General features: G+C 49.3%; 1 protein-coding gene across 3 annotated transcripts in view; it reads right to left on the bottom strand.

Annotated features, from left to right (window-relative positions):
• acss3 (acyl-CoA synthetase short chain family member 3) overlaps nucleotides 1-14,891 on the bottom strand; it is a 125,768-nt gene that overhangs the window by 92,692 nt on the left and 18,185 nt on the right. For all 3 annotated transcript variants that reach the window (XM_086009284.1, XM_086009285.1, XM_086009286.1), the window contains exon 2: nucleotides 7,798-7,942. In XM_086009284.1, coding sequence (XP_085865410.1) covers nucleotides 7,798-7,942 — 145 coding nt within the window. The remainder of the gene's footprint in view (nucleotides 1-7,797; nucleotides 7,943-14,891) is intronic.

Genomic DNA, 14,891 nt, shown 5'->3' with positions numbered 1-14,891 from the left:
TTCAAGTCTAGAGGTAACAAAGGCACGGATGAAGGTTTCAGCAGCGGATGAGCTGAAGCAAGGGTGGAGACGGGCGATGTTACAGAGGTGGAAATAGGCGGTCTTCGTTATGTCACGGATATGTGGTTGGAAGCCCATTTCAAGGTCAAATATGACACCAAGGTTGCGAACAGTGTGGTTCAGCCTCAGACAGATGTTAGGGAGAGGGATGGAGTCAGTGGCTAGGGAACGGAGTTTGTGGCGGGGACCGAAAACAATGGCTTGTGTCTTCCCGATATTTAATTGGAGAAAATTTCTGCTCATCCAGAACTGGATGTCGGACAACAGTCTGACAATTTAGAGACAGTAGAGGGGTCAAGAGAAGTGGTGGTGAGGTAGAGCTGGATGTTGTCAGCGTATATGTGGAAACTGACGCTGTGTTTTTGGATGATGTTGCCAAGGGGCAACATGTAGATGAGAAATGGGAGGGGGCCAAGGATAGATCCTTGGGGGATACCTGAGATTACGAGGCAGGATCGGGAAGAGAAGCCATTGCAGGTGATTCTCTGGCTACGATTAGATAGATAAGAATGGAACCAGCTGAGTGCAGTCCCATCCAGCTGGACGACGGTGGAGAGGTGTTGGAGAAGGATGGAGTGGTCAACGTGTCAAAGGCTGTAGACAAGTCAAGAAGGATGAGGAAGGTTAGTTTACCTTTGTCACAGTCACAAAGGATGTCATTTGTGACTTTGACGAGAGCTGTTTCGGTACTGTGGCAGGGGCGGAAACCAGATTGGAACTTAGACTGTATAAGGCCTTGGTATGGCTGAATTTGGAGTACTGTGCCCAATTTTGGTCCCCACACATGGCAGAGGATATTAAGGCTTTGGAGAAAGTATAAAGCAGGGTGACTAAAATACCTAGTTTTGTGGCTCTTGGCATGAGCTGAAGAACTTGGTGGCTGAAGGAATTGGGGCTTTTTCATTCGAGAAACACAGGCTGTGGGGATATGGTTAAGAACATAAGAAATAGGAGCAGGAGTAAGCCATTTGGCCCCGCGAGCCTGCTCAGCTGTTCAATAAGATCATGGCTGATCTGATCTTGGCCTCAACTCCACTTTCCCACCGGTTCCCCATAACCCTTGACCCCCTTGTAACTCAAAAATCTGTCTATCTCCGCCTTGAATATATTCAATGACTCCACCTCCACAGCTCTCTGGGATAGAGAATTCCAAAGATTCACGACCCTCTGAGGAGAAATTCCTCCTCATCTCAGTTTTAAATAGGCGACCCCTTATTCTGAAACTATGCCCCCTAGTTCGAGATTCCCGTTCGAGGGGAAATATCCTCCCTGCATCTACCCTGTCAAGCCCCCTCAGAATCTTATCTCTTTCAATAAGATCACCTCTCATTCTTTTAAGCTCCAATGAGTATAGGCCCAACCTTTCTTCATAAGACAACCCCTTCATCTCAGGAATCAACCTAGTGAACCTTCTCTGAACTGCCTCTAATGCAAATATATCCCTCCTTAAATAAGGCCAAAACTGCATGCAGTACTCCAGATGTGGTCTCACCAGTGCCCTTTACAGTTGTGGCAAGACTTCCCTACTTTTATACTTCATGCCCCTTGCAATAAAGGCCAACATTCCATTTGCCTTCCTAATTACTTGCTGTACCTTCATGCTAACTTTTTGTGTTTCTTGTACGAGGACCCCCAGATCCCTCTGTACCGCAGCATTCTGTAGTCTCTCTCCATTTAAATAATCATTTGCTTTTTTATTCTTCCTACCAAAGTGGATAATCTCACATTTTCCCACATTATATTCCATCTGCCAAATTTTTGCCCACTCACTTAACCTATCTATTACCCTTTGCAGACTCTGTGTGCTCCTCACAACTTGCTTTCCCACCTACCTTTGTATCATCAGCAAATTTGGCTACAGTACACTCGGTCCCTTCATCCAAGTCATTAATATAGATTGTAAATAGTTGAGGCCCCAGCACTGATCCCTGCGGCACCCCACTAGTTACAGTTTGCCAACCTGAAAATGACCCATTTATCCCGACTCTCTGTTTTCTGTTAGTTAGCCAATCCTCTATCCATGCTAATATTATTACCCCCAACTCAGTGAGCTCTTATCTTGTGCAGTAACCTTTTATATGGCACCTTATCAAAAGCCTTCTGGAAATCCAAATACACCAGATCCACTGGTTCCCCTTTATCCACCCTGCTCATTACATCCTCAAAGAACTCTAGTAAATTTGTCAAACACTATTTCCCTTTCATAAAACCATGTTGACTCTGTTTGATTGTATTATGATTTTCTAAATGTCCTGCTATTACTTCCTTAATAATGGATACCAGCATTTTCCCAATGACAGATATTAGACTAACTGGTCTACAGTTTCCTGCTTTCTGTCTCCCTCCTTTCTTTAATAGGGGAATTACATTTGTGGTTTTCTAATCCGCTGGGACTTTTCCAGCGGATTGGAAAATTACAACCAATGCATCCACTATCTCTGTAGCCACTTCTTTTAAGACCCTAGGATGCAGGCCATCAGGTCTAGGGGACTTGTCAGCCTTTAGTCTCATTAGTTTGCCTAGTACTTCTTCTCTAGTGATAGTGATTGTTTTAAGTTCCTCCCTCCCTTTTTTTTTTAAATTACTTGGCACATAGACCCTGCGTTAACAGTCTTTTTGGGCTTGTTAAGCATCAGAAGTATAAATTTGCTTCTCCCCTTTCCAGTCCACATCGCATTAATTATATCAAGTACAAAGGTAGCATTAAAGCAGCAGGGGCGAAATGGCCGTGGCCCAGCACAGACACAATATAAAAGGAGAAACTCAACTCTTTTCAATTCACAATATAGCACAAATGCAGCAGCAAGTGTCGCGCTGCTGGATGTGTTGTTTACGGAGGAGGGTGGGAAGTACAAGACCCAAGGAGATTCACGGTCTGAAAAGGAGGACCATCAGAACTCAGTGCTGCTCAAGGCAATATGTTGATCGTAGTTGAGAGTTATCTCCCCTTCAGAGGAGGCTACATTTCACCAAGGAAACTACTTTTTAAAAATTTATTTATGGAATGTGGGCGTCGCTGGCGAGGCCAGCATTTATTGCCCATCTCCAATTGCCCTCGAGAAGTTGGGGTTGAGCCACCTCCTTGAACCGCTGCAGTCCGTGTGACGAAGGTACTCCCACAGTGCTGTTAGGGAGGACGTTTCAGGATTTTGATCTAGCAACGATGAAGTATCAGCGATATACTTCCATGTCAGGATGGTGTGTGACTTGGAGGGGAACTTGGAGGTGATGGTGTTCCCATGCATCTGCTGCCCTTGTCCTACTAGGTGGAAGAGATCACAGGTTTGGGAGGTGCTGCTGAAGAAGCCTTGGCGAGTTGCTGCAGTGCATCTTGTAGATGGTACACACTGCAGCCACGGTACGCCGGTGGTGGAGGGAGTGAATGTTCAAGGTGGTAGATGGGATGCCAATCAAGCGGGCTGCTTTGTCTTGGATGGTGTCGAGCTTCTCGAGTGTTGTTAGAGCTGTACTCATCCAGGCAAGTGGAGAGTATTCCATCACACTCCTTACTTGTGCCTTGTAGATGGTAGAAAGGCTTTGGGGAGTCAGGAGGTGAGACACTCGCCACAGAATACTTAGCCTCTGACCTGCTCTTGTTGCCACAGTATTTAGGTGCCTGGTCCAATTAAGTTTCTAGTCAATGGTGACCCCCCAGGATGTGGATGTTGGTGGGGAATTCGGCAATGGTAATGCCATTGAATGTCAAAGGGCGGTGGTTAGACTCTCACTTGTTGGAGATAGTCATTGCCTGGCACTTCTGTGGCGCGAATGATACCTGCCACTTATCAGCCCAAGCATGAACGTCGTCCAGGTCTTGTTGCAAGCGGGCATGGACTGCTTCGTTATCTGAGGAGTTGTGAATGGCACTGAACACTGTGCAGTCATCAGCGAACATCCCCATTTCTGACCTTATGTTGGAGGGAAGGTCATTGATGAAGCAGCTGAAGAAGATTGAGCTAGGACACTGCCCTGAGGAACTCCTGCAGTGATGTCCTGGTGCAACCATCTTCCTTTGTGCTAGGTATGACTCCAGCCAGTGGAGAGTCTCCCCCCAACCCCGCCCCCCCCCCCCCCCGCCATTCCCATTGACTTCAGTTTTACTAGGGCTCCTTCATGCCACACTCGGTAAAATGCTGCCTTGATGTCAAGGGCAGCCACTCTCACCTCACCGCTGGAATTCAGCTCCTTTGTCCATGTTTGGACCAAGACTGTAATGAGGTCGGCAGCCGAGTGGTCTTGGCAGAACCCAAACTGGGCATCAGTGAGCAGGTTATTGGTGAGTAAGTGCCACTTGATAGCACTGTCGATGACACCTTCCATCACTTTGTTGATGATTGCGAGTAGACTGATGGGGCGGTAATTGGCCGGATTGGATTTATCCTGCTTTTTGTGGACAGGACATACCTGGGCAGTTTTCCACATTGTCGGATAGATGCCAGTGTTGTGGCTGTACTGGAACAGCTTGGCTAGAGGTGCGGCTAGTTCTGGAGCATAAGTCTTCAGCACGATAGCCGGGATGTTGTCAGGGCCTTTGCTGTATCCAGTGCGCTCAGCTGTTTCTTGATATCACGTGGAATGAATCGAATTGGCTGAAGACTGGCTTCTGTGATGGTGAGGACCCCAGGAAGAGGCCGATATGGATCATCCACTCGGCACTTCTGGCTGAAGATGGTTGCAAATGCTTCAGCCTTGTCTTTTGCACTCACGTGCTGGGCTCCACCATTATTGAGGATGGGGATATTCATGGCGCCTCCTCCTCCCGTTAGTTGTTTAATGGTCCACCACCATTCACGACTGGATGTGGCAGGACTGCAGAGCTTTGATCTGATCCGTTAATTGTGGGATCGCTTAGCCCTGTCTATAGCATGCTGCTTCCGCTTTTTAGCATGCATGTAGTCCTGTGTTGCAGCTTCCCCAGGTTGGCACCTCATTTTTAGGTACGCCTTGTGCTGCTCCTGGCATGCTCTTCTACACTCCTCATTGAACCAGGGTTGGTCTCCTGGCTTGATGGTAATGGTAGAGTGAGGGATATGCCACCATGAGTTTACAGATTGTGGTGGAATACAATTCTGCTGCTGCAGAATAATAGCACATCACAGCACATCATGGATGCCCAGTTTTGAGCTGCTAGATCTGTTCTGAATCTATCCCATTTAGCATGGTGGTAGTGCCACACAACACGTGTCCTCAGTGTGAAGACGGGACTTTGTCTCCACAATGACTATGCGGTGGTCAATAGCAATACTGTCATGATTTCAAATAAAGCTGTTGGACTATAACCTGTTGTTGTGTGACTTCTTATATTTGTCCACCCCAGTCCAACACCGGCATCTCCACATCATGAATACTGTCATGGACAGATGCATCTGTGACAGGTAGATTGGTGAGGACGAGGTCAAGTAGGTTTTTCCCTTGTGTTGATTCTCTCACCACCTGTTGCAGGCCCAGACTGGCAGCTATGTCCTTCCGGACTCGGCCAACTCAGTCAGTAGTGGTGCTACCGAGCCACTCTTGGTTATGGACACTGAAGTCCCCCACCCAGAGTAGATTCTGTGCCCTTACTCAGTGCTTCTTCCAAGTGGTGTTCAACATGGAGGAGCACTGATTCATCAGCTGAGGGAAGGGCAGTAGGTGGTAATCAGCAGGAGGTTTCCTTGCCCATGCTTGACCTGAGACTTCATGGGGTCCGGAGTCAATGTTTGCTTCTTCCCAACTGTGCCGGTGGGAAAAGACATACCCAGGGATGGTGATGGAGGAGTTTCGGACATTGGCTGAAAGGTATGATTCTGTGAGTATTACTATGTCAGGCTGGTCTGTGGGATAGCTCTCAATTCTGGCACAAGTCCCCAGATGTTGGTGAGGAGGACTTTGCAGGGTTGACTGGGCTGGGTGTGCCGTTGCCACGTCCGTAGCCGGTGCCAAGGTCGATGTCAGGTAGTCTGTCCGGTTTCATTTTTATCATTTTGTTTCATAGCGGTTTGTTACAACTGAGTGGCTTGCTAGGCCATTTCAGAGGGCACATTGCTGTGGGTCTGGAGTCACATATAGGCCAGACCAGGTAAGGACGACAGATTTCCTTCCCTAAGGGCATTAGTGAACCAAATTTGTTTTTACAACAATCCGGTAGTTTCATGGTCAGCATTACTGGTACTAGCTTTTTATTCCAGATTTATTTAATTAATTGAATTTAAATTCCCCAGCTGCCGTGGTGGGATTTGAACTCACGTCTCTTGGATCATTAGTCCAGGCCTCTGGATTACTAGTCCAGTAACATTACCACTATGCTACCATTCCCCTGATGAGTTGTGGCATATCTTGGAACCAGACCTGCAAAAACTTAACATCAGCACCATGCTATTAGAGACAATGGCACAAATAGTGCTATTCAAATAAGCTATTCAAAGTAAATATTTCAAGAAAATACTGCATATTTTTAGACTTTAGCAGGACCACAGTAATACACAACTACAAGGAGAGTACCAGGACAAGTGGGGGACCAGCAATACTGAGTCAGCTGACTCCATGATAAAATGGCCCTGAACCTTTCTAGGAGAGAAATCGTAGAGGCCATTAGTAAGGGTAGGTTTGTAGGTATGGTGCCCTCACCCAGCAAGTATCTGCCATACTGGCATATGTTTACAATCTCAGAATCAGGGTGGAAAGCTGCTAAAAGGTGTGCATAGCTGGGGTGGGGGCAGGGGCGGGGGTGGCAGGGTGACAGGGAGTGGGAATTAAATTAGCATTGGTCACGTTGTATTTTCCAAATCACTTGAAAGTTCTCCTCTAAATTATTTCACAGATGGTGCTGTTTAACAGGATAAACAAATCACCAAAAGTAGATGAACAGCAACATGGATTTTGCTGCCATCGTAGCTGCCTTCACCCCTTTAGATGAGAAACAGGGAGCTTAGGACACACAGGCACTGGCCTCTCACTAGAGTGAGAAGGTGGTCTACAGGACCATAATGTCTAAGCTGTAAAGACAGGCAGTATCTAAGGAAAACAATTACTGAACAGCTCCATCTGTGAGATCAACCAACTACTTGTATTTATATTGTGCCTTTAACGTAGTACAAACTACCACGGTGCTTCACTGAAGATTAATCAAAATTCAACACCAAGCCAATGAAGGCTTGCAACCCCTTTTCATCACTCACAAATGTTAACATATCATAGCCATAACTAGGAAGACAAGACAAACACACTGCAATCACAGAGTCATTGTTCAATGTCTTCAAGCAGAGATTCCAGTGGGGAAGGAGCATGAGGAGGTATTCAAGGCAAGCCAGACAGAGTACAGAATGCTTGCTGGAGATAGTAAATCGGCTACCAGTCTCATTAACTAATCTCATTGTTGCCCTATGCCTTGTCAGAGATACATGTGATGGAGGGGGCACAGACAATGACAGCGATTTAAGGCAACTTCCTTGCACGAGTATAAAACATCCTCGCCCTCATCCCCGTGAGTCCAATACTTCTTTACATCTTGTGACTATATAAATATTGCGTTGCCGCCTTATATTCCCTTTCTTAAAGTAGTAGCACGGACTAAAGGTAGTTTGTTCAACTCAGGACCTTCAAATTGTTCAAAGAGAATGGCAGAGAGACCAACCACCTTCCTTATTGGTGCAGTACCAGCATGAGGACTGTCTTGAAGGGTCTTTGATGTGAGCTCCAGAAGGCAATGACTCTCTAGCATTTAAGCACAAAGTAAGTTTAGTGAGAAGTCTGCATTACCTGTTCCAAAGCTTCTTTGTAGGTAATGGATTGTTTGGTGTCAGTAACCGGACTGTCATGAATGATGGCAATTTGATCTCCCAGTCCATTTTCAACATGACGGTCTAGTGCATTATAGCACACATTAAGTTCGCCATCAACAAACCTGAAATATATAGCAGAAAGGCAAGCTTTTCTTTAGCTTTCTAATTACCTAAATTAAACTGCTTATAAACTTTTAGTAAATGTTACTTAGTAGCCTGGTCAGTAGATGGCCCTACAGCAACAGGAACCTTGGGGATTGCTGCAGTAACTGCCTGGGCTTGTATACTCAGTAGTCATTTGACTAGAATGGATGGGAGATACAGATGTGGCATCTACCCTGTGAGGCATCTCCATTGTCCCTGCCAGCTCCCGTTATTCCCCTGCTGCTGGGCACTCCCTCTCACATAGTGATCTGTGTGAGAAGAGACCACTAGACAGTAATAAGGTTGTTCAAGCCCAGCATTATCTGGTATCCCAACATGATGAATTCAGAGAAGGCACACTGCTGTAGACGGGAGTCCAAGAGCCCCAGCCAAAGCTATGCTTGCACTTAACACACCTGCTGCAGAGGGTCTCCCTAGTGGTCTGCAAGTCAGTCAGGTGGTCATGCAGCACTGCACAGATGTGGGTTGGGGACTCCTCCATTAATGTTCCAAGACTGTACTGTGCTTGGCATACTCTCGAATGACTCCATGGCTGATGTTGAGCTACAAAGTGTGTCTGTAGGAAGGAGATATGAATCCCTGGGCATAGCAGCTGAAGGAGCCATTGAGCTGACCCTCTGGCCAGCAGGTTGTGCCTCCTGCAATTCCATTTGTTCTTCCTCACTCATGCTCTGTATTTCACCAAGAGCTACTTCCTGTAACTCACTGCCTCCACCAGAGTGAATATGTCAGAGGAGCAGAAGAACGTATTTTATAATGTTTATAGTGTCAGCCGTGGCTCAGTGGGTATCACCCTCACCTCGGAGTCAGAAGGTTGTGGGTTCAAGTCTCACTCCAGAGACTTGAGCACAAAAATCTAGGCTGATACTCCAGTGCAGTACTGAGGGGCGGTTGTACTGTTAGAGGTGCCGACTTTCAGATAAGACGTTAACCTGAGGTCCCGTCTGCCCTCTCAGGTGGACGTAAAAGATCCTATGGCACTATTTCGAAGAAGAGCAGGGGAGTTATCCCCGGTGTCCTGGCCAATATTTATCCCTCAATCAACATAACAAAAACAGATTATCTGGCCATTATCACATTGCTGTTTGTGGGAGCTTGCTGTGCACACATTGGTTGCCATGTTTCCTACATTGTAACAGTGACTACACATCAAAAAAAAAGTACTTCATTGGCTGTGAAGTGCTTTGGGATGTCCGATGGTGCTGAAAGGCGCTATATAAATGCAAGTCTTTCTTCTCTTTCTTTTGTAGTATGGCACCTCGTGAAACACAGCTACACATGCCAAGACATTTCAGTGTATTATACTGAAATGCTGCTGTGGCTCCCTGTGTGTGGGGAGAGAATGTGAGTGAACGAGGAGATAAGGAATGAAAAGCGTAGGATACTAGATGTGAGCTTGGAGGAGGCTTACAACTTCAACCTCCTCAACTCTCTCTATGCCCAGGAACTCCATGGCCTTCTCCTCACAAGGAGTCATGGGTCACAGCTTTGGTATTTGTTTTTCTGACTGCATGCACTCTCGCCCATTTTGTACAACCTTCTCCTGCAAGCAAACAGGAAAGGGAGATACATCGGAAAGAGGAAAGAGAGAGATACGTGCCACTCCAGTGACCAGGCTGCCAGCCACCTTCTGGGATTTTGTAAACATGCACTTTGCAGATATCTTGTGTTGGCAGTATTACTTATATTAGTTGCTTACCATATTTAATGGGCCACAGAATCAACACATTACATCATCGTCCTCAAGTCTACAGCATAGAAACAAGCCATTCGGTCTAACTGGTCTATGCCGCCATTTATGCTCCACATGAGCCTCCTCCTACCCCTCTTCATCTAACCTTATCAGCCCTTCTATTCCTTTCTCCCTCATGTGCTTACCTAGCTTCCCCTTAAATGCATCTATGCTATAAATTCTAACAGCAATAAGCATTTGCACCAAAATAATCTATTAAATCTACATTATAGTTTTCTCTTCTTTTGCAAGATTGCTATTTATTTTTAGTGTGGTGAATTTTCATTGGCATTTTTAGAATATGGGTGCCTTAAAGCACATAGAAAGATGACAGAGTGCATAGGAGGTTTAAAAAGGAACGAACAGCAACAACATACATTTATATACCACCTTTAACATGGAAAAACATCCCGAGGAGCTTCACAGAGGTGCAAGAGAAAAAGGAACGCTGAGCGAAAGAAGGAAAGATTCGAAGAGATTCAACAAAAGTTTGGTCAAAGCAGTGGATTTTGAGAGTACAGGAAACATTTTTTTATCCGGCACCGACGGGGTGCCGGTTCATCAAAAATTCCGGATCACCGAGTGCTATAGTAAAAGATACGAGAGCTGAGAGCTCCGTATAAAGCAACAAACCCTGTTGCTTAGCAACAGGTTCAGAACAATGGCCACAAGTTACAAGTGTCTCTGTAGCTTAGCAACAGCTGCAGCCACACCCTTGCACAGCAACAGATGGAGGAAGGTGATGCGCCATCAATTACTCAAAAGACTGAGGTTGAGCGAGTAACAATCAGGCTTTTATTAACTAAAGAATGAAGGTCTTGTCTCGAGTGGTCGACCCGTCCAGAATACTAAGGGACTGGGAGGTAGTCACTTATATACCTGGAATAGTGGGAGGAGTCAGCCGAGGCATGTCCAGACCTGTACCTAGTGGAATACACATACAGACACAGACAGGTATAACAGTGGTTTACCACATTCACCCCTTGTTTAAAAATGAGTCCGGCGGGGTGAAGTGCATTTAAAAGTTCATGTATTGGAGTCTCTCCGGAGGTCTTGTCTGCCGCTGTGATCGATGTGGCGACGGCAGGGGTGGTGGAGCTTCCGGCGTCGCGTCCCGTGTAGGCTGGGGCCCTGGAGTGTAGTCCTCGTGGGTGACGGTCCAAGGCGAGCCGGCTGCTGGGGTTGGATATCGGGTCGTGGGGGGGGGGGGGGGCGGTGGTAATGGGTAGTGGGTTACAGCGGTCCCCGAGGGTGCGAGGTCTCGTATGGAGACTGTGTCCTCCCGCCCGTCCGGGTACGCAATGTAAGCGTACTGGGGGTTGGCGTGGAGGAGGTCGACCCTCTCGACCAGGGGGTCCATTTTATTGGCCCTCATGTGTCTTCTCAGTAGTACCGGCCCTGGGGACGTCAGCCATGGCGGTAACGATGTCCCCGATGTGGACTTCCTTGGGAAGACAAACATTTTCTCATGAGGGGTGGCATTGGTGGCAGTGCAGAGCAGTGACCGAATCGAGTGGAGCGCATCGGGGAGCACCTCCTGCCAGCGGGAGGTCGGAAGGCCCCTAGACTTTAAGGCTAGTAGGGCGGCCTTCCAAACTGTTGCATTCTCTCTTTCCACCTGTCCGTTCCCCCGGGGGTTGTAACTGGTGGTCCTGCTTGTGGCTATACCCCTAGCAAGCAGGTACTGGCGGAGTTCGTCGCTCATAAACGATGAGCCCCGGTCGCTAAGGATATAGCTGGGGAAACCGAACAGGGTGAAGAGGCTGTTCAGACATTTAATGACCGTGGCACTGGTCATGTCCGGGCAGGGGATAGCGAACGGGAACCGGGAGTACTCGTCAATGATGTTGAGGAAGTACACATTGCGGTCGGAGGAGGGGAGAGGCCCTTTGAAATCGACGCTCAGGCGTTCGAAAGGGCGAGTGGCTTTTATCAGGTGGGCTCTGTCTGGTCTATAAAAGTGCGGTTTGCACTCAGCGCAGACTTGGCAGTTCTTGGTCGTGGTCCTGACCTCCTCGATGGAGTAAGGCAGGTTGCGGGCCTTGATGAAGTGGAAGAACCTGGTGACCCCCGGGTGGCAGAGGTCATTGTGGAGGGCCCTCAGCCTATCGATCTGCGCGCTGGCGCAGGTGCCACGCGATAGGGCATCTGGGGGTTCATTGAGCTTCCCAGGCCGGTACAAGATCTCGTAATTGTAGGTGGAAAGTTCGATTCTCCACCTCAAGATCTTGTCATTTTTGATTTTGCCCCTCTGCTTGTTGTTGAACATAAAAGCAACTGAACGCTGGTCAGTGAGCAGGGTAAATCGTTTTCCGGCCAGGTAGTGCTTCCAATGACGCACAGCCTCTACGATAGCCTGGGCCTCCTTCTCGACCGCGGAGTGTCTGGTCTCAGGGCCCTGGAGGGTTTGTGAGAAGAATGCCACAGGTCTCCCCGCCTGATTAAGGGTGGTGGCCAGAGCGAAGTCGGACGCATCGCTTTCCACCTGGAAGGGGATGGATTCGTCCACTGCGTGCATGGTGGCTTTGGCAATGTCTTCCTTGATACGGTGGAAGGCTAAGCGGGCCTCTGCCGTCACGGGAAAAGAGGTGGACTTGATCAGCGGATGGGCTTTGTCTGCATAGTCAGGGACCCACTGAGCGTAGTAGGAAAAAAAACCCTAGGCACCTCTTCAGAGCTTTTAGGCAGTGGGGCAGTGGGAGTTCCATAAGGGGACGCATCCGGTCCGGGTCGGGACCGATGACCCCATGTTCCACAACACAGCCAAGGATGGCGAGGCGGTCTGTGTGGAATATGCACTTCTCCTTGTTATATGTCAGGTTCAGGAGTTGGGCGGTGCGGAGGAATTTCTCGAGGTTTGCGTCATGGTCCTGCAAGTCATGGCCGCAGATGGTCACATTATCTAGGTAAGGGAAAGTGGCCTGCAGCTCGTTTTGATCGACCATCCGGTCCATCTCCCTTTGGAAGACGGAGACCCCGTTGGTAACGCCGAAGGGAACCCTAAGGAAGTGATAGAGGCAGCCGTTTGCCTCAAAAGCAGTATACTGGCGGTCTTCAGGGCTGATGGGGAGCTGGTGGTACGCTGATTTCAGGTCAATGGTCAAAAAGACGCGGTACTGCGCGATCTGGTTGACCATGTCAGCTATGCGGGGGAGTGGGTAGGCGTCCAGCAGGGTGTAGCGGTTTATTGTTTGGCTGTAGTCGATGACCAGGCGTTGTTTCTCGCCGGTCTTAACGACCACAACCTGGGCTCGCCAGGGGCTGGAGCTGCCCTCAATAATTCCCTCCTTCAGGAGCCGTTCCACTTCGGTTTTGATGAAAACCCTGTCCCCGGCACTGTATCGCCTGCTCTTTGTGGCAATGGGCTTACAGTCGGGGGTGAGGTGAGCAAACAATGGGGGGGGTGGGACTCTGAGTGTGGAGAGGTTGCATCTGGTGCGCGGCGGGCAATTTGGAGGCTGCTGGCTGCGGACTGTGAGTGGGGGGAGGGGGCCACCGTACGCCATCGTAACGCTTTTGAGGTGGCACTGGAAATCCAACCCCAGTAGAACGGCAGCACAGAGGTCGGGCAGGACCAGGAGTTTAAAATTATTGAACACAGTCCCGTCTACTACTAGTGTCACCACGCAGTAGCCGCCAATGTCCGCTGACTGGGACTCGGAGGCCATAGAAATCCGCTGGTGCGCAGGCAGGACTGGGAGAGAGCAACGCCGCACCGTGTCGGGGGTGGATGAAGCTCTCTGTGCTCCCGGAGTCAAAAAGGCAGTTTATTGCATGGCCGTTTACCTTAATGTCCATTTTGGACCGAGCTAGCTGGTGCGGTCTCGTTTGGTCCAGCGTCACAGAGGCCAGCATAGGGGTCGGTGTGTCGCTGCGAGTATCAGATGCGGGGGGTTGGCGGTCTGCTGCGTCCCGGCTGGTGTCCAAGATGGCGGCGTCCATGATTCCCATGCGGCTGGAGTCGTCCAAGATGGCTGCTGCTGCGGTGGTTCGCACATGGCTGGGGAGGCCCAAGATGGCGGCCCGCACGGCCCACACGCGGCGTTGTTGGGGGCCCAAGATGGCGGCTCGCACGGCCCACACGCGGCGCTGCTGGCGTTCGGGGTGGCTTTGGCCTTGCAGACGCTGGCATAGTGTCCCTTTTTCCCGCAGCCCGAGCAGGTCACATTCTTCGCCGGGCAGCGCGCTCTGGGGAGTTTGGCCTGGCCACAGAAGTAGCATTTCTGGCCTTGGGATACTGCTGTCTGGCTTTGGGACACTGCTGCGGTGGTTGGGCCGTTGTTGGGCTGTGGCTGGGGTGGCACGGTGCTATGGGGCTGTCCTACCGTGTCCCAGGTTGTCGTTCCCCGCGGCGTCCACGGTGCAGAGGAGTAGGCATCCATGCCCCGGAAGGCTGCGTCCAGCGTTAGTGCGATGTCGGAGGCTTTGTCGAGGGTGAGGTCACTCTGCTCCAGCAGTCGCTGTCGGGTGTAGTTGGACTTGTGGCCCGCTACGAAGGCATCCCGGATCAGTTCCTCCATGTACTTAGTGGGCGTTACCGCCTTACACCCACAGGCCCGGCCAAGCACGGACAGTGCTTGGAGGTATTCCTCAGTCGATTCCCCGGGTTGTTGCTTGCGACTCCCCAGAAGGTGCCTAGCGTAAACTTCGTTCACAGGGCGCGTGTACTGGGTCTTGAGGAGCTGGAGGGCGGCTGTGTACGAGGTCGCGTCCCGGATGACTGAGTACACTCGGTGGTTCACCTTGGAGAACAGGACAGACAGTTTGTCCGCATCCGTTTCGACCGCAGTGGAGGCAGTCAGGAATGTCTCGAAGCACGTGAGCCAGTGAGCAAACTTGGTGGAAGCGTCCGCTTCCCGACTGTCCAGGTCCAGGCATGCTGGTGTGAGGATCTTCTCCATTATAAAAAATTTAGTTAATAAAATTGATGCACCATCAATTACTCAAAAGACTGAGGTTGAGCGAGTAACAATCAGGCTTTTATTAACTAAAGAATGAAGGTCTTGTCTCGAATGGTCGACCCGTCCAGAATACTAAGGGACTGGGAGGTAGTCACTTATATACCTGGAATAGTGGGAGGAGTCAGCCGAGGCATGTCCAGACCTGTACCTAGTGGAATACACATACAGACAGAGACAGGTATAACAGTGGTTTACCACAGAAGGCAAGTAATA

Source organism: Somniosus microcephalus, chromosome 16 (assembly GCF_052327205.1).
Source record: "Somniosus microcephalus isolate GS21.2 chromosome 16, FLI_Smic_1.0, whole genome shotgun sequence".
Taxonomy (NCBI): domain Eukaryota; kingdom Metazoa; phylum Chordata; class Chondrichthyes; order Squaliformes; family Somniosidae; genus Somniosus; species Somniosus microcephalus.
Note: the sequence above shows the minus strand (reverse complement) of the source record. Positions and strands in the feature narration are given on the sequence as shown.